This window comes from Vicia villosa, linkage group LG4 (assembly GCF_029867415.1).
Source record: "Vicia villosa cultivar HV-30 ecotype Madison, WI linkage group LG4, Vvil1.0, whole genome shotgun sequence".
NCBI lineage: Eukaryota > Viridiplantae > Streptophyta > Magnoliopsida > Fabales > Fabaceae > Vicia > Vicia villosa.
The window spans coordinates 31,789,421-31,807,638 of NC_081183.1; the positions used below are offsets into that span (position 1 = coordinate 31,789,421).

General features: G+C 36.0%; 2 protein-coding genes across 2 annotated transcripts; one reads left to right on the top strand and one right to left on the bottom strand.

Annotated features, from left to right (window-relative positions):
• Positions 1–11,457: 11,457 nt before the first annotated feature.
• Positions 11,458–13,531, top strand: LOC131594683 (1,4-dihydroxy-2-naphthoyl-CoA thioesterase 1-like). The gene is made up of 3 exons (XM_058866869.1): positions 11,458–11,685; positions 12,025–12,216; positions 13,231–13,531. The coding sequence occupies exons 1-3, from the start codon at positions 11,545–11,547 to the stop codon at positions 13,381–13,383; spliced, it is 486 nt and encodes a 161-aa protein (XP_058722852.1). The 5' UTR covers positions 11,458–11,544; the 3' UTR covers positions 13,384–13,531.
• Positions 13,532–13,659: 128 nt separating this feature from the next.
• LOC131594682 (uncharacterized) lies at positions 13,660–16,543 on the bottom strand. Its single transcript, XM_058866868.1, has 4 exons — positions 16,106–16,543; positions 15,953–16,003; positions 15,725–15,858; positions 13,660–14,979 (listed from the first exon to the last, which is right to left on the bottom strand). Exons 1-4 carry the CDS (start codon positions 16,367–16,369, stop codon positions 14,889–14,891), a joined length of 540 nt encoding a protein of 179 aa, XP_058722851.1. The 5' UTR covers positions 16,370–16,543; the 3' UTR covers positions 13,660–14,888.
• Positions 16,544–18,218: the final 1,675 nt, after the last annotated feature.

Sequence of the window (18,218 nt, forward strand, 5' to 3'; positions counted from 1 at the left end):
ATCTCTGGAAGAGCAAGCAAAGGAAGTTCAAGAGCTTCAGAAGTTCAAAGAAGCCTGAAAAAGGAGAATCTTCTGGAGGCAGAAGATCTGACAAGAAGAAGGTCATCTGCTATGAGTGCAATGAGCCTGGACACTTCAAGAATGAATGTCCAAAATTTCAGAAGGAGAATCCCAAGAAGAAGTTCCATAAGAAGAAAGGTCTTATGGAAACATGGGATGATTCAGAATCAGAATCAGAATCAGATTCTGAAGGCGAGCAGGCAAACCTTGCACTGATGGCCACAGTGGATGACGGATCAGAATCTACATCAGAATCAGATTCTGAAGAGGTATTTTCTGAACTATCTAGAGAAGAGTTAGTTTCCAGTTTAACTGAACTTCTGGAACTCAAGGCTCATCTTAGTATCAAATACTAAAAGCTGAAAAAGCAATTTGAATTTGAAACTAAGAAGCTGTAAGTGGAAAATTCTGAACGGAAGGAAAAAGTTTTAAAATTATCCAAAGATATTGGATCTCCTTCTGAATCAGAAAAATCCATTCCTAGTCTCAATCATATTCTAAAAGAATATGACTCGAGCTTCAGAAAGTTCCTATCTAGAAGTATTGGCAGAAGCCATCTTGCTTCTATGATATATGGTGTATCTGGAAACAAAAGGTTTGGTTTTGGCTATGAGGGTGATACCTCACACAAATTTGAACCTGTTGATGATTTGAAAATCACATACAAGCCATTGTATGATCAGTTCAAATATGGCCACTCACATGATATTAGGCTCACTTCACATGCCAAAAGCTTTAACACTACACACACCAAGAAGCATGTGACACAACCTAAAAAATATCATGCTGCCAAACTTAAAGAATATCATGTTTTTCCTCCTGTTACTTATAATGCTAAACCCAAGCTCAATCATAACTTGAGGAAAACTAACAAGAAAGGACCCAAGAAATTGTGGGTACCTAAGGAGAAGATAATTTCTGTTGTAGATATCCTTAGCAGCAAAGAAGACAAAGCACAAAATGTCATGGTACCTGGACTCTGGGTGCTCGCGACACATGACGGGAAGAAGGTCTATGTTCCAAGACCAGGTGCTTAAATCTGGTGGAGAAGTCAAGTTTGGAGGAGATCAGAAGAGCAAGATTATTGGCTCTGGAACCATAAGTATTGGTAACTCTCCTTCCATAACTAATGTACTTCTTGTAGAAGGATTAGCGCATAACTTATTGTCCATAAGTCAATTAAGTGACAATGGTTATGACATAATCTTCAATCAAAAGTCTTGCAAGGCTATAAGTCAGAAGGATGGCTCAATCCTATTTACAGGCAAGAGAAAGAACAACATTTATAAGATTGATCTTTCAGATCTTGAGAAGCAAAAGGTGACTTGCCTTATGTATGTTTCTGAAGAGCAATGGGTCTGGCACAGAAGATTAGGACATGCTAGTTTGAGAAAGATTTCTCAGATTAACAAACTAAATCTGGTCAGAGGACTCCCAAATCTGAAATTCAAATCAGATGCTCTTTGTGAAGCATGTCAGAAGGGCAAGTTCTCCAAACCTGCATTCAAATCTAAGAATGTTGTCTCTTCCTCAAGGCCGTTAGAACTTCTGCACATTGATCTGTTTGGACCAGTCAAAACAGCATCTGTCAGAGGGAAGAAATATGGATTAGTCATCGTAGATGATTATAGCCGCTGGACATGGGTAAAGTTCTTAAAACACAAGGATGAGTCTCATTCAGTGTTCTTTAAATTCTGCACTCAGATTCAATCTGAGAAGGAGTGCAAAATCATAAAGGTCAGAAGTGATCATGGTGGTGAATTTGAGAACAGATTCTTTGAGGAGTTCTTCAAAGAAAATGGTATTGCCCATGATTTCTCTTGCCCTAGAACTCCACAGCAAAATGGAGTTGTAGAGCGAAAGAATAGGACTCTACAAGAAATGGCCAGAACCATAATCAATGAAACCAATATGGCTAAGCACTTCTGGGCAGAAGCAATAAACACTGCATGTTATATTCAGAATAGAACCTCTATAAGACCTATTCTAAATAAGACACCTTATGAATTGTGGAAGAACAGAAAGCCCAGCATTTCATATTTTCATCCTTTTGGATGTGTTTGTTTTATTCTGAATACTAAAGATCATCTTGGTAAGTTTGATTCTAAGGCACAAAAATGTTTCCTTCTTGGATATTCTGAACGCTCTAAAGGCTACAGAGTATACAATACTGAAACATTGGTTGTAGAAGAATCAATCAATATCAGATTTGATGATAAGCTTGGTCTTGAAAAGCCAAAGCAGTTTGAGAATTTTGCAGATATAGATATTGATATATCAGAAGCTGTAGAACCAAGAAGCAAAGTTTCAGAAGCTGAAAATCTCAGAAGCAAAGAATCAGAAGATCAAGTTGCTGCATCTTTAGAGAATCTCAGAATTTCTGAAGAGCCAACAGTCAGAAGATCTTCTAGACTCATTTCGGCTCACTCAGAAGATGTGATCCTTGGAAAGAAAGATGATCCTATCAGAACTAGATCATTTCTAAAGAATGGCAGCCAGAATCAGTAACCAGAATCAAAAAATGAAAAGCTCTCTTCATCATCAGAAGCAAATGCAATACAACACAGCTGTCATCAAGTGTTTCTGATGGTGAACACGTGTTTGCACGAATGGTAAAAGCGTGAGTGAATCTGATGGGACGCCGCCCTAGGTAACTGTGTAAATCATTTCAATTACCACGTTCTCTCACCTAACGTCACTCATCATTTAATGCAGTTGATTTCATTTGATTCTGTAACCGTTCATTCTCATAATTTTATTGCATTTTTTTTCAAATCCGTCTCTATAAATACATTTCAAATCATAACGTTTATCTTTTTCGCTCCCATTCTCTCTCTCCTTATGCATGCATTTTTGTAACCTCTTTGCCCTTTTCTCTAACCCTAAGCGCAAACCCAGAATTTGTTCTTGCAATCTCAGTATTGTTTCAATGGCTGCCCCATCATCTCTCAATGCTAGTTCATCTGCTCCTCTCCATCTTCAAGAAGAAGATCAAGAACTTGTTCCAGTTATCTCCTGCTCTATTCCCAAAAAGGAGTTAGAAGTTATCTGTGAACTTATGGTAGACTTTGACAGTCTTGAAGAACATGGGTATCATCTTAAAAAAGATATCATCTTTCAAGGATGGACCTCTTTATTTGCTGAGATCTGTGGACCGGTTTACCCAGATCTTGTAAAGGAATTTTGGGTGCATGCTGTTGTTGCTCCTAAATCTATTCTGTCCTTTGTCCATGGGAAGTTTGTAGTTGTTACTGAAAACATCCTGAGAATGATGTTTGATCTAAGAAACCCTGAGGGTGCTCATGAAATTGATCTAAGGGCTGAATGGGATGAAGTATTGGCTACTCTCTATAAAGATGTGAAGAAAACTGATCGTGTCAAGGGCATGAAGGATCTCTACAAAATCTGGACCAAGATTCTTCTGGGGTGTTTTTATCACAGGAAAGCAACCCATTCTGCAGATTTTGTCAACAATGAGCAGAAATACATTCTATATTGCATTGCCACTCAGAAGAAGGTTGATGTTATCTACATAATCTTCAACCACATGTGGAATGCTGTGAGGGATTCCAGAAATGCTTTCAGAAAGAAGAAGTGTACTATTATTCCTTTTGGAAGAATTATTACAAATCTTCTAGTTCATTCCAAGATTGTTGAGGACCTGGAAGCTCAAGGGACAATCAAATATCTTGTTGTTGATACTGGAAGTTGCTTGAATGCTCTCACTTTGAGAAAGATGAGTGTTATTGATGTTGTTGTTCAAACCCCTCAACCTCTTGCTGGAGCAAGAAGCAGAAGAGATCCTGTTCTTACTGACTTTGAGTCTTTCTTCAGAAGTGAGCTGCCAGAAGTCAGAACTATCTATCTGAACTCACTCAAAGAAGAAGAAGGCAAAGTTGCTCCTGCTAAAGGTGGTCGCAAGAAAGTTTCCACTTCCAGGCCTGCTGTTTCAGAAGATGTTTCAGAAACAGCACCTGATGCTGTTGTCAAGAAGGAAAGAAGGACAAAGAGAAAATTTGATCATCCTTCTGTTAACCAGGAAAAGGTTGTCCAAAGTGTAGCTGCTGCTACTGAAGTTGTTGAGAAAGCTGCTCAAGAAGAAGTTGTTGCTGAAGAAGTTCAGAAAGCTGTAGTTGAAAAAGAGACTGCTGAGAAGAAAAAGAAGAAGAAGAGAAATATGAAAAATAAGAATGTGGAAAGTGAAAAGGCTGTTGAAAAGAAGGAGACAAGAAAAAGAAAATTAATCATTAATGATTTGGATGCAGAAGAAGAAGCTCAAGAAGTTGTGAATCAGCCAGAAGGAACTATTCAAGGACCAACAACTCAAGTAGTTGAAGGTCAGAAGGCTGCTGATAATGAGAAGGAGAGATTGGAATCTGCCAGAAGAAGAGAAATTTCTCTTGGAAAGGCAAAGATTGTGGAAGAGCAGAAGAGTAAGAAGCAGAGGAAGCTGGAGGCTGTGTTTGAAACAGTTCAGAAGGTGTCCAAAGGTATACATCTCTCTGAACCTAATTCTGTTCCTGCTTTACGTTCAGAAGTAGCACCAATAGTTGTTGCTCAAACCCCTGAACCAGTAAATCAACCAGAAAAAGCCCCATCAGAATCACCCATAAACATCCATGTTCTCACACCTCCTTCTTCTCCTGTAACCAAAACTCTTACTCCTCCTCATTCACCCATCACAAATGTTCCCATTCCTTCATCTCCACCCACAATCAACCTTGCTTCTGACCAGGCCCTTGAAAACCCTGTCCTTGATATACCACCCCTTCAAACTCTCTTTCCACCTCACACAAATATATCCACTTCTCAACCCCCACCTCATGCAAACTATGAACCCATTCCTTCCACCTCCCAAAATAATCCTTTTGTATCAGATATTCCAGATTCTGCATCACATGAGCAATTGCTCTGTGACTGCAATTACACACCCAAGCCTCGTCCTGAAGCTGAGATGGTAGTGTTAGATTCTGAGAATGAAGCAGAATCATCTTTTCGTTTGGATAGAGAGCCTCAACCCTATTTTGTCCCAAACCTAGATTCCCCCATAACCAAAATAAAATCCCGCCGAGCATACCCTATTGGTGTAATCTATGAAATGGTAAAGAGGAACGTCAGAAGAGTCTTTGATACTCTCAGAATAGTTGAACATGCTGGATTAAATGATGTTGCTATGCGAAAATTCATGAGAATCTTCCGAAGAAAAGCAGATGCTTATTTTGAAGAACTTCAGGAAATTTGTGTAGAACTCGCTCCACGACCTTGTGGAATTCTGAGACCCTATGAAGACTTCTGGTTCAGTCGTCTTGGAGGGAGATATATCTTTGAAGAGAAGGAATTCACTGATGAACTTGTAGAAGCACGAATTGCTGCGGATATGGAAGCTAATCCTTGCAGAGAGATTGTGGTCTGGAGACTTAAGTATCCAGTTCTGACTGGAGACTTCAAGTCCTTGTTCGACTTTCTGAGGGAAAATTCTTCTGAGAAAGACCCCAATTTGGTCATTCCAGAAGTTGTTGACCCACCAGAAGTTGAAGGTCCTTCTGCCCCAAGGAATCTTGCTGCCATTCTTCAAGCTCTTGAGAATGGAGATTCTGATCTTCCTGCTGCAGAATATGATGGAGATGCTTCTATGGAAGAAGCTGATGCTGAAGATCATCCTGCTGGGACTATTCCTGTTGAGGAAAATCAAGGTGATGATCTAACAATGGAAGCTGCAGTTCAGAATGTTGTCCCTCTGAACAAAAGTTGTGAAGCTTTTTCTGGTGAACGCTCTCTTCTGGTGAAGACTCTAGAGGTTATTCAGAAGAACCAAGCTGAGCTATCTTCTCGCATGGACGCGCAAGATACTACCAATGCTGAGTTCCGCACTTTCATGGAGAGGCAGGCTGAGAGCAATGCTGGGATTCATGACATGCTGGCCAAGATTATGTCTAAGCTAGGGTCGTCTTACTCCTTTTGTGTCTTAGTAGTTTCTTTCTTTCTTGCATCTGTCTTCTATGCATCTTCCTTGTACTTCTGACAATTCTCTTTTTTTGCGATCAATGAAAGTTATCTTCTTTTCTCTCATTTTGTTTTGTTTTTCATTTGAATCTTTTGTGTTTTTGATGTTATGACAAAAAGGGGGAGAAAATGTGATAAATGATCTGATTTATATTATCAGTTGCTGGGAGAAAGTCTCCACATTTCTAACAAGAAATTGCAAGTTCTGTGTCTTTGAGTGTTTTGCAGGAAGTGAAGATCTACTTAAAAGCTCAACATGAGAAGCAAAGACATGGGAAAAGCAATTCTGTATGGAATCAAGCTCATGGAATTTGAAGCATGCTGAGTGCTATAAAGCTTCAAGATTAGAAGCAAGAAGGAAGAATGTTATGATATTCTAATGATAGAATATTCTCTAACACATTCTTATTCCTTATATGTTCTGATGCATGTTTTAGTTCTAAATATGCTCTAAAACATAATTGTTTTTGCTCTGATACATATTATATGTTCTGATACATATTTTATGTTCTGATTCATTCATGCTCTGACTTTTGTCGTTTAGCTTATTCTGTAACATTTCAGGATGTAGAGATGCTCTGATGATGCTCTGGTACATTCAACAATGTTCTGATACAATCTAGCATGCAAATGATTCAAGAAGAAATTCAAGCTCTGAAGCTGTCCTATGGAAGCAAGAATCAATTGGATTGTTCCTATGGATGTGGGTTGATAGAGAGGGGGTGTTCAACAAAAATCAATTGGATTGTTCCTATGGATGTGGGTTGATAGAGAGTGTTACTCTCTTTTTTTTTTGTCATTTAAATATGCAGGTGTGGTTCAAGATTCTCCGATAGTTAAACATATCTAATGTGATGCACAATTTTGTCATATCAAATATTTATCAGTTTAGAGGGTTGCGCAAACCGGAGAAAAATGAAACAAAAAAATTTGATGTAATTTAGTTTGCTAGCATTTGAATAATGTGGAAAGGGTGTAATGAAAAAATAATAGTTAGAGTTAGGTTTGATTCTTAATCAAACGACTTGTAATGGCCTGAGTCAATTATGTTACTTGGCAGTTAGCACTACACTTTAGTTTTAGAGTTTGGTTTAATTCTTAATCAAGTTTGGCTAGTATATTTGATAGAGAAGAGAAATTATTTAGATAAATAATTTAGTTAGTTAAATTAAGGACTAATTTATATTAGGAGTACTTTTATTCCTATTGTTATGTAATCGGGCTTTGTATAGTGTTTGGGTCTTCTAGTTAAGTATCCACTATGAGTACTATATACGTAATCCTTTGAGACTTTGAAGAGTATCAATCAAAAATCAATGAAAGTTATTTTATTCTCTTTTTCTTTAGTTTGCTTTTTAATGTCTTTCTAGAATTTTTAGTTATTTTCATAGTCTTGTTAGGATTCTAATCCAGCATCCTAATAATTGGTGCTTTCATTTTTGATCTCACTTTTGCTTAAAGTCATGACGATATTATTGTTTGATGGGGAAGAAGATGCCTATTGGTGGATTATATGTTTGGAGAAATTTTTCAAGGAGCATGAAACACCCAAATCATTGAAGGTTTTAAAAGTTGTTGGAGCATTGAGAGGTTCTCCTTTCACATGGTGGATATGGTAGTGTTGTGTTCATCCGAGATATAATTGGGACACATTTACAACAACATTCCTATGGCGTTTTAAACCTGAATGGCGAGAAATTTTACCAATTTCGGGTGAGGAAGAGGAACCGATTGAAGAGTCTTCATCCTTGGTAGAGCAAAGTGTTACGGTAGATGTAGATTTCTCAAAATTTGTTGAGGATTTTGACAAATCAGAGAATGAGGATTTTCACGATGTTGCTGATTTCATGATTCCACTGGAACCTCCAGATCCAAACCCTTGAACTATTGTGGAAGCCCTAGAAGAATCATTCAATCTATATAGATCACAACAAGAGCAATCCAATCTATATAGAAAACATCACAGCGTCTCCGAACTCAAAACCCTAGGTAACGAACTTCTATCATCAGCCTCAAACATCAACAATCTTCACTCTTCTTCCACCAAATTCGATTATGCAGAATCAGAGAATCTCCCGATTTCCAGACGCATTCTCTACATCACTCTCACTTCACTTTCTCTCGCTGCTGACGAATCCCTAGATTCCGACAACCACGGACAATACTCTGTTTTCCGTAACAAAATCTCTATCTCTACACGCCTCAAGTCGAATCCGTTCATTCCACTACCCAAGACGTTTTCTCCCTCGATGTCGTCGGAGAAGCAGAAGACAAAGACACCCTCATCGAGCCTATGACGCCAGTGCTAGGGAAATTGATTCAACCACAGTTGTCTCCACTTCCAGAACCGCCTAATCCAATCTCGGTGCCAGTCTCACTGCTGCCACTTGAACTAACTCACCTTTTGTTTGATGAAATGCCAGAACGAGAAGCTTCCAGATTCTTCGCCGCAGCGGTGTTGCACATCATCTCTATGACCTACAGTCCAGGTCCCTTCAACGACGACAAGTTTCATGATGATGTCGATTTTGAAATTCCACTAAAACCACCAAATCAGATGGTCATTCAAACATCATCACTTTTTTTGTCATATTTTTCAAAACAATTCGTTCATCACTATCCTGAGAAGGCAGAGAAAGAGCATTCGACCTCGCTAAAACCACGATTCAATACGCTTAATGATCCTTGTGTTAATTGGATTGAGATTACTTGTAGTGATGGGAACATTAGTGTTGTTAATTTTCAGAAGATGGGTCTTAGTGGTGTGATATCTTCCGAGTTGGTTAAGCTTAAGTCGCTGCAAAGACTTATTCTTTGGGATACCAATATCACAGGTTTGGTTCCTAATGAGCTTACTGGTTTGATTCCTAATGAGCTTACTAATTTGCCTATGCCTACTCATTTGAATGTTACAAACAATTATCTATATGGAAAACCACATAGTTTTACGAAGGATGTAATTGTTACTACTAGTGGGAACATTGATATGGGGAAAGATACGAGTAACCTTTCACCTCAGGGTTCACTGTCTCCTAATAGTACCACTTTGAATGATGGAAATGGTGTTTGGCCTGAATCAAAGAGTTATAATGATGAAGGGTTTGGACCAATTCCATCCAAGTGGAGAGGGATCTGTGAAAAAGGGTATGATCTTGCTTTCCGCTGCAACAGGAAACTAATCGGGGCAAGGTATTTCAACAAAGTCTATGCTTCGAGGTTATCTACACCGCTCAACCCGTCCTCTAACATTCCCCGTGACAACGAAGGCCATGAATCTCATACATTATCGACAGCCGGTGGAAACATGGTACCTGATGTAAGTGTCTTTGGCCAAGGCTATGGAACAACAAAAGGTGGTTCACCGAAAGTGAGAGTTGTGTTATACAAATTTTGTTGGAATCCGATTGATGGTGGCGAGTGCTGTGATGCAGCCATACTTGCAGCTTTTAATATGGAAATCCATGAAGGGGTTGATGGTTTGTCTTTGTCACTTGGTGGATTTGCTTCTAATTTTTTTAATAATAGTGTTGCTATTGGATCTTTCAATGCTGCGAAGAAAGGCATTGTTGTAGTTTGTTCTGCTGGAAATAGTGGACCGAATGAGGCTTTGGAGTTTTTTAGGCAGAAGAGAGGATAGATTCATAAAGGTATGTTACTGGTTCATATAGGTATAACATGTTGGCATTGGATGTTATTCAACATGACAGAGAAAATTGGGCAGAAAATTGTCATGAATTTAATCCAATGAGATTTAGCGAACCTCATAAGTATTTAGCTGCATTTCTTTCCAAGGTACAACCATCCATTCAATTATCATATTTGTGAATTCAATTAATGAAATATTTCCTTGGAACATACAATGTGTTTACTTTATTTTGGAGACAACACCTTTCCTTGGAATATTCCAACTTGTGCCACATATACTCTTTGATAGCAGTGTCATTAAATGGAAACCAACTATACTAATTGCTACTAGCTTTATTGCAAGTTTAGACACAAAGATGAAGCTAGTTTTGTCAACTAGTATGGATCCAACCTGTTACAGTATTGAGGAATTTTCAACTTTTCCTCTAAACCTTAAATGGAGTTCTATTATGTGTGTCTTTTATCATTTAAGATTGGTTCGATATTGTGGAAATGGTTTAAAGAAAAATTTGAAGGTATATACTCAAGTTGGTTTCTGTTGAAGGTGATGCAATTTTCAAACTCAACTTTTAGAGACAACATTCACACATATCTTTGGAAAGAAATGCTTTTAGTTGCTCAAATTGTAAAGAATAAATTGTCTCAATTTAAGAGGTGGGATCAGGGGAAAAAATGGTGACATTATTATTACAACCTTGAGGACAAGGTTGATTTTGAAGGGGTGAGTAATGATAGAGAAGAGAAATTATTTAGATAAATAATTTAGTTAGTTAAATTAAGGTCTAATTTATATTAGGAGTACTTTTATTCCTATTGTTATGTAATTGGGCTTTTTATAGTGTTTGAGCGTTCTAGTTAAGTATCCACTATGAGTACTATATACATAATCCTTTGAGACTTTAAAGAGTATCAATCAAAAATCAATGAAAGTTATTTTATTCTCTATTTTTTTTATTTTTTTAGTTTGTTTTTAATGTCTTTCTAGAATTTTTAGTTATTTTCATAGTCTTGTTAGGATTCTAATCCAGCATCCTAACAATATTGGTCAGAGGTTATAGTTTTGTTGCAGCCATGAAATATATTTCAATTTTGGCATTCAATATTGCACTTATTATGTGGTCGTTTCATCTTTGAATGCCATTTGTTTATGCAACTCATTCTTGTTAGTTAGGTGGGGGGTATTTTGATTTTATGAGTTTACTTGAGGCAGCTTTGCATCGGAGATTTTATATCTTCTGCATCATATCATGTGTTTCAAAATTTATTAAGGGTCATGCTAACATGTGCTCTTAGGGCACATGTTAAGGATATTATAATTAGAAAAAATTAAATGTAATTAAATGCAATAAAATCATATTTAAAATTTCGATACATTGAATGCACGTGTTCCAAAAAAATATTTCTATAAATATCTCATTATCTTGTGTCAGGCACATGTTAGCTTTTCCCATTTATTAAATCTTTTCAAAAAAAAATCTCCTCCGTTGATATCACATCGAGCAGGCAAAACAAATTCATGAGTCAAATCCAAAGTCATAAAGTTGAGTAAACCATGACGTGGTCATTACACCACAAATGTTCTATTTTCTACAATCCACCAACCAATAACACTTCACCTACCATCCAACTATCACCTTTCTTTTTTTTAATCCCTAAAATACCCTTCTAATCAACGACTCTCAATCATTCAATCATTCATTGAAATTTTCCATGAGTTGTATAAGTTTGACCCATTTTGTCAATATAAATAAAATCACTATTCAATGATGATAACTACACATTATTTGTGAACAAGAGAGATCAAAAAAAACAGAAAACCCTTTTTGATCTCTTATCATGGATAACAAGACATCATCCTCGTCAAGACCAAAAACTGCTGATTTGGATGCACCTCTTGATACCATAGGATTTGAGTTTGAAGATATATCAGCTGAGAAAGTTTCTGGAAATCTTCATCTTACCCAAAAGTGTTGCCAGGTCAACCCTCTTTTCTTTACATCTTATAACAATTATTTACTATTTGTTTTTGGTACTACTAGGATTCGAATCCTGATGATTACTTACAATTTAATAATATCGGTGTCCGTCAATTGAGTTAGAATTTACGAATAATTATTTGATGATTTTTTTATCCGTGGTAACCACTAGAAATTCACAAAGACAATTGTGAATATCAGGATTCGAATCCTGGTAATAATTATATACCACTTCTGCCAGTTGAGCTAGAATTTGTGGATAATTATTTGACGATTATGAATATTTTATTATAAAGTTTCATTTTTTTTGGTTTTGATTTGATTATGGATATGGTTGCAGCCATTTAAGGTGCTTCATGGAGGTGTATCAGCATTGATAGCAGAATCACTAGCAAGTATTGGAGCACATATTGCTTGTGGTTACAAAAGAGTTGCAGGAATTCAACTTAGCATCAATCATTTGAAAGCGGCTTTTATTGGTGATTTTATTCATGCTGAAGCCACACCTTTGACTGTTGGGAAATCAATTCAGGTGATTGTAGTCTCTTCTCTCATTGGTGATTTTGTGTATATAATTTTTGTTGTTTTTAGTTTAGTATAAATGTTTTGGTTTGCCTCATTTTAGTTGATTATTGGTATAGTTTTGGTTGGAGTAGTTTGAGGGGATAAGATCTTATCCCAAAATGATAGGTGTTGTTTGCTTGGTTTTTCTTTTTTTTTAATTTCCCCTTTAATCTTGAGCACATAGATTTGAAGTTATTGATCCTGACATCTCAAAAACAATGTGTAGTTGTGTCTAAAATTGACATTCTTGTTATTAAGTTTAATTTTGTTAATTTTTTAAAATTATTATTAGTGTTGATTTCGTGTTTCCAGTGTCCTGAGAGATTTTAAGTGTTGGGTTCAATTTAATGGATATACTAAGTGTATGTTTGGATTAGCTTTTGGAATGGCCAAAAGCAATTCTAGAGGTGTAGAATTGCTTTTGGGTGATTTTAATATGTTTGGTTAGACAAAAGTAGAATTGATTCTGCCTCCAGAATTGATTCTACTTGAAGCTACAATTTGTAGCTTATGCCTCCAGAATTGATTTTGGGTAATTTTTACACTGAAATTTATTGTTCAACTCACTTTTACATAAATGTATCCAAACATACATCAATTCTGCTAAACTCAATTATGCTAGAATCAATTCTATCAAACTCAATTCCGCTAGAATCAATTCTCTCCACCGCCAATCCAAACACACCCTAAATTATATTGATTTTATTCATTCAGTATTTATGAAATTTAATTATGGATAACAGTTATTTTAGTAAAATATTAAAGAGAAATGAAAATAACAGTTGTCTGAATTGTAAAAAGTAAGATCATAATGGTCCTTAAAAATAATCCAACTGTACAACTCATCATTCAATGTTTTACTATCCAAATGTGAATTTTGGATATAATATGGAACAGATTTATATTTCATTACAATATTCATTACTTTTATTTTTCAATAATACACGTTCATTTACTTATATAGTCTTTCTCTGTGTATCAGGTGTGGGATGTGAGAATCTGGAAGGTTGATCCTTCAAATTCACAAGACAAAATGTTGATAGCATCTTCTAGAGTTACTCTTAAAAGCAACATGCCAGTTCCAGAAAATGCAAAAAACGCCGGAGACTTGCTAAAGAGGCACGCAAAATTGTAGATGTTTATTTGAATAATCCAATTTAAGTTAAATTCAATAATGCTTGAATGGAATTACAAATAATCATGGAGTCATAAATATATACAGATTCATGATAAACTTTGTAGCTTCTTTTTTGGTACTAAGGAGGCAATAAGATTTTAAACTAGGACTTCATGCTTACTTGATTCAAGGTTTAAAATTGTGGTTGCAGACACGCCACAATTACAATGTGAATGATAGTTTAAAAAAAATTGTTGTGATACAAATGTGAATGTATGGCGTAACTTCTAATAGACTCTGTAACTTCTAAAATTCTTGCAACTTAATTAAGAAGTGTGACACTGATAAGTTGTTTACAGATGTTCAATACGAAATTTAACCTCCATTTTTAAGGTTAAGAAGTCAAATTTGTATCACTTACCAACATCTCACAGACACTTGGGATCATAATTGAAATGGTCCATACGACACATGTTAGGTGAAGCCAAAACCCCAAATGAGCCAAGACTTTTTTTTTTTTTTTGATAAGCAATGGTACATGATTTCATTCAAAAACTGAGTACAAGGGGTACTCGCCCGTATACAAAAATCATTACATTAGCATCGACTCCAACGGGTTTTGACACCACAAAATAGGTCCATTGCTTATCAATGCCATTAGTATACTGGTCCTCAGGATCAAAATAGGTCCCTCGTGAAGCAGCTTTTCTCATTATTTTGCAAAGGCGCTTCAAAACTGAGAACCCTCGATCTCAGTGCTTCCACCCTTCTTTCCAAAGCCAAACCCAGAAATTTTATATCTAAATTTCTCCCGACAATAAACCATTATTTTATAAAGTCAGTCGAAGTCAAAGTCACCAACACATAGACACCAGATCCAGATTACATGTCTTTAGCGCGCTAAAGTCACCTGACTTTTGCTCAGATCAATCTCATGCTTTCACACAGTGCCAAGTGTCTTATTAAGTGTTATCGGCGTGAGAAAATTTTTGCCACATGACACCATTTCAAGTGTTGGATTGATCTGATGGTGCAGACTGAGCGAAAGTCAGGGGACTTTGGGGCACTAAAGTCATGTAATCTAAATCCCATAGACACCGAAATTGACGTAATTTTGAACCACATATCTTATTGTGAGTCATATATTGATAACAAGACACATCTTCAATTTAATATAAACAAAAAAAAAACAGTATGTTACTTCAATCTTTTTAACTGTTTTGTTAGTTTTAAATATGAAATGGTCCATACCACATGCTAGGTGAATAAAAATACCAAATTTAACTGTTGTTCTCATTGCATGAATGAGGCAAATCGGATTGGAAGCAATCATGGTCCATAAAATGGTCCATACCACATGTTAGCTGAATCCAAAAACTCAAACGAGCCAACAGTTACTCAATGCCAATAATTTTACTGCTCCTCGGGATCAACATAGGACCTTCATAGAGCCACTTTTCTCGATGCAGGCAAAATTCTAGAAACAAATGCTCACAAAACACACCTAAGCATTTGTCACAATTTCAGGAAGCTGAGTTGTTCTTCTTGCGAAAGGATCTTGATCTCATACCAGTTCCATTCTTCTTTCCAATGGCAAAGCCAGAAATTTTATGCCTAATTATTTTTTGCACAACATTATCAGAGGTAGACTAACATTCTAAGGAAAAACAACCAAAGGCAGCAGCTAACATAATCTAAAAAGCACCAACATAGACATGAATTCAACACTAAGACATAGACACCGGTACCATGGTTTAAAATTGCGGTACGTAACCGCGATTGCGGCCGCAGTATTGCTAAAGTGGTATATATTATAAACTATGAAGCACGAACTCCAACACAGACACGCGGGATACGACACCGACACCCTGACACGTAGTCTAACACTTATAATGTAAAAACATCGGATATCGACACCGCTACATATATGATAATATTTGAGCTTCATTTATCCATCTAATTTTAAAAGAATTAAAAATATTCTAATCAAAATTGATGTCTTTAATTCTTCATTGATAACATTGTTTCAATACATGTTTAACCCTCTTAAACGTGTGATATTTGTTAAAAAATTATATAAGATGTGTTAAAGCAAAGGGAAAAACAATTTATTCTTGAAATATTGGTCTGAATTGTCTAACACATGATGTATAATTGTCATACGAGTGTTAGACACCGATTCATAGAGTGTCTAATCAAAGAAATAAACAGTATTTCGGAGAAAACTTATGTCACTTTTCCAACACGTGTCGAACAAGTGTCAGAAACTAACACGCGTCAGAGTACATCTCAACATTCCTTCTTCTATAGGTGTCCATGCTTCATACATTATATAAAGAAAAAAAAAATTGTGCATTACCTGATAGTGGTCAATTGTTGGGTCAAATCATTGATCTCCAATCCAGAAAGCTTGAGAGAAGTTAAAGTTCCAGGTACCTCTTCAGAACAAACCTTAGACAATTTCTTAACAGAATCTCCTAATCTTCCAAAAGCCTATACAACAAATAAACACCAACAATTAGTTCTATATTATATCAACCATTCAAGATTCAACAAATCAATTGAAATTCACAACACAAAAACCTACCATTAACGTTGGAATAGAAACTAAAACCACTGAGAAAAATGACCCAAAAACCTGCAAAATCAGAAAACACAAAATTAGGGTTTGGTTTATTTGATCGTCAAAAAAAATTAATTTCACTAAGAAACCAAAAAAAAGAAGAAAATTTTGTGGTACCATGGAAAATACGAACAAGTGTGAGAGAAGTCCCAATTCAGGGGTGGGATGAACCGCTGCAATTTCGGGCGGCGGTGTGGCTGTGAAAAGGGATGGTGAATGAGTCGGCGGATTGGGTGAAGACTGGGCTGAGATTGACGGTGGCGGTGAGGTGGTTGAGGTGGTTGCACGGATGGAGAATAGGGTGGTGCGTGAAGATGAGTGGGGGTGTATTTTGGTGAAGTTGAAAGGTCGTAGTGAGTGTGATTGAATTTGAAGCGACATTGATGCTAAAGTTTATGGGTTGATGGACTTGGATCATCTCCTTCAATATTCTCTCCTTCCCTCTCCTTCCTCTCTATCTCTCTCTTAATTTTACTCTCACTCATCATTAAAAAACATAAAATAATTAAGAGAGAGAATAAGATTAAGAGAGAGATAGAGAGGAAGGAGAGGGAAGTAGAGAATATTGAAGGAGAGAATCCAAAGTGTGGGTTGATGCTATGTTTTGTGGTAGTTTGATTTGTTTTTGTTTTTGTTTTGATTTTCTAAATCTAAACTAGCTTCACCAATGTAATAGATTATGGTACTTTATTTTTGTATTTATTTAATCTACTAGTAAAAAGTGTTCTACTCACTTATGAACAAGTGAACTTCCACTAAGTCATAACACATAGGGAGTATAACCTCCATTTTTATCACCTCAAATATATTTTGATTTAAGTTTGCAATAGTTTCATTTTTAACATATATTATTAATTTGAACATTGAAATTTTAATCTTGCATGTACCTCTTCTTAGGTTATTGGAAATCATAACCACCGCATCCCAAATTTTGCCATAGTGGACATCTTTATACTTTTATCTATTATGTTCTACTAATGTGGAATAATGGCACCGCATGTGAGAATCGTCTTTTGATTTTCACGAATTAAAAGAGGGATTTTTCAGTGATGGAGTTCACGAATTAAACGGGGACTTAAACTAATACCCATAACAAGAGCTTTTTAAGAAATTTAACTCCCAACCAAAACAATCACTTCCTAAAAAAAGAATGATTTACTCTAGAGAAAAAATACTCTTGGTATATTTTCAATTATACCCTCACACAAAACACTATTCTCATTAAGTCTCAAGAATACTCAAAAGCATTAAGGCTAAAATATGTGAGAAAAATATGAATGATTTGGAGAGGTTATGAGATAAATGAAAGGTAAGATTTTTTATGTTTTCTAGATGTTTTGAAATGATAGATAAACTCTTTATTTATAGGCCAAGAAATTGTGTAAATTTGAAAATAATCCATGGGACAAATAAGTAACCAGATCAATTAGGCTAATTGATTAGGCAATGCCAATAATCGATTATGGCTGCCCAAAATGGAAGTTTAGATATAGAGTCGTTAACGATCGTTAAGATAATATCATAATCAATTATAAACTCGATTAGGCATCATTTAATCATTTAGGCTTATAATCCAATCAATTAAACAGTTTACAAACCTAATCAAATAGACTGCCTAGGCTTTAAAAACATTTTTAGGTGATTTTAATTAAAAATTAGAGGTTTCTCAATGTTTTGTGTGTGTGTGTGTGCGAGTGAGAGAGAGAGAGAGAGAGTGTGTGTGTGTGTGTGTGTGTGTGTGTGTGTGTGTGTGTGTGATTTAGTTATAATACTTCCAGAAACACCCTTGTGTCTCTAGAATATAATGATCATTCAACCAGACACAATCAATCGAGCTTTCACACTTCCTCTCTTTCACACTCTGAAGCCTTAAGTCTTGACATCATTATATTTGATTTTAGCATCCTTGAGTCTTCTTGATGAGGCTTGAGATATTTCCATGTTAATTACCATCATATGAGATGTTGAAAGTTTAAACCAATGGTCATCATAAACCATAAGTCTTCACTTGAGAGTCATTGGACTACAGTGTTAACTTTAAACAAATGTATTTTAGCTTGATCAACTGTAAGTATGAAGTTCGCCTAAGAGCGGGGAAGAATTAGGTTCTTTAAAATTTTATTAGTTTTTAGTGAAGATGAAATTATTTTTCTGGTTTATGGTGAGGTTATGGAAGAGGTAAAGTGCAGAAAAATAAATGACACAAGGATATATCCTGGACCCCCTCACA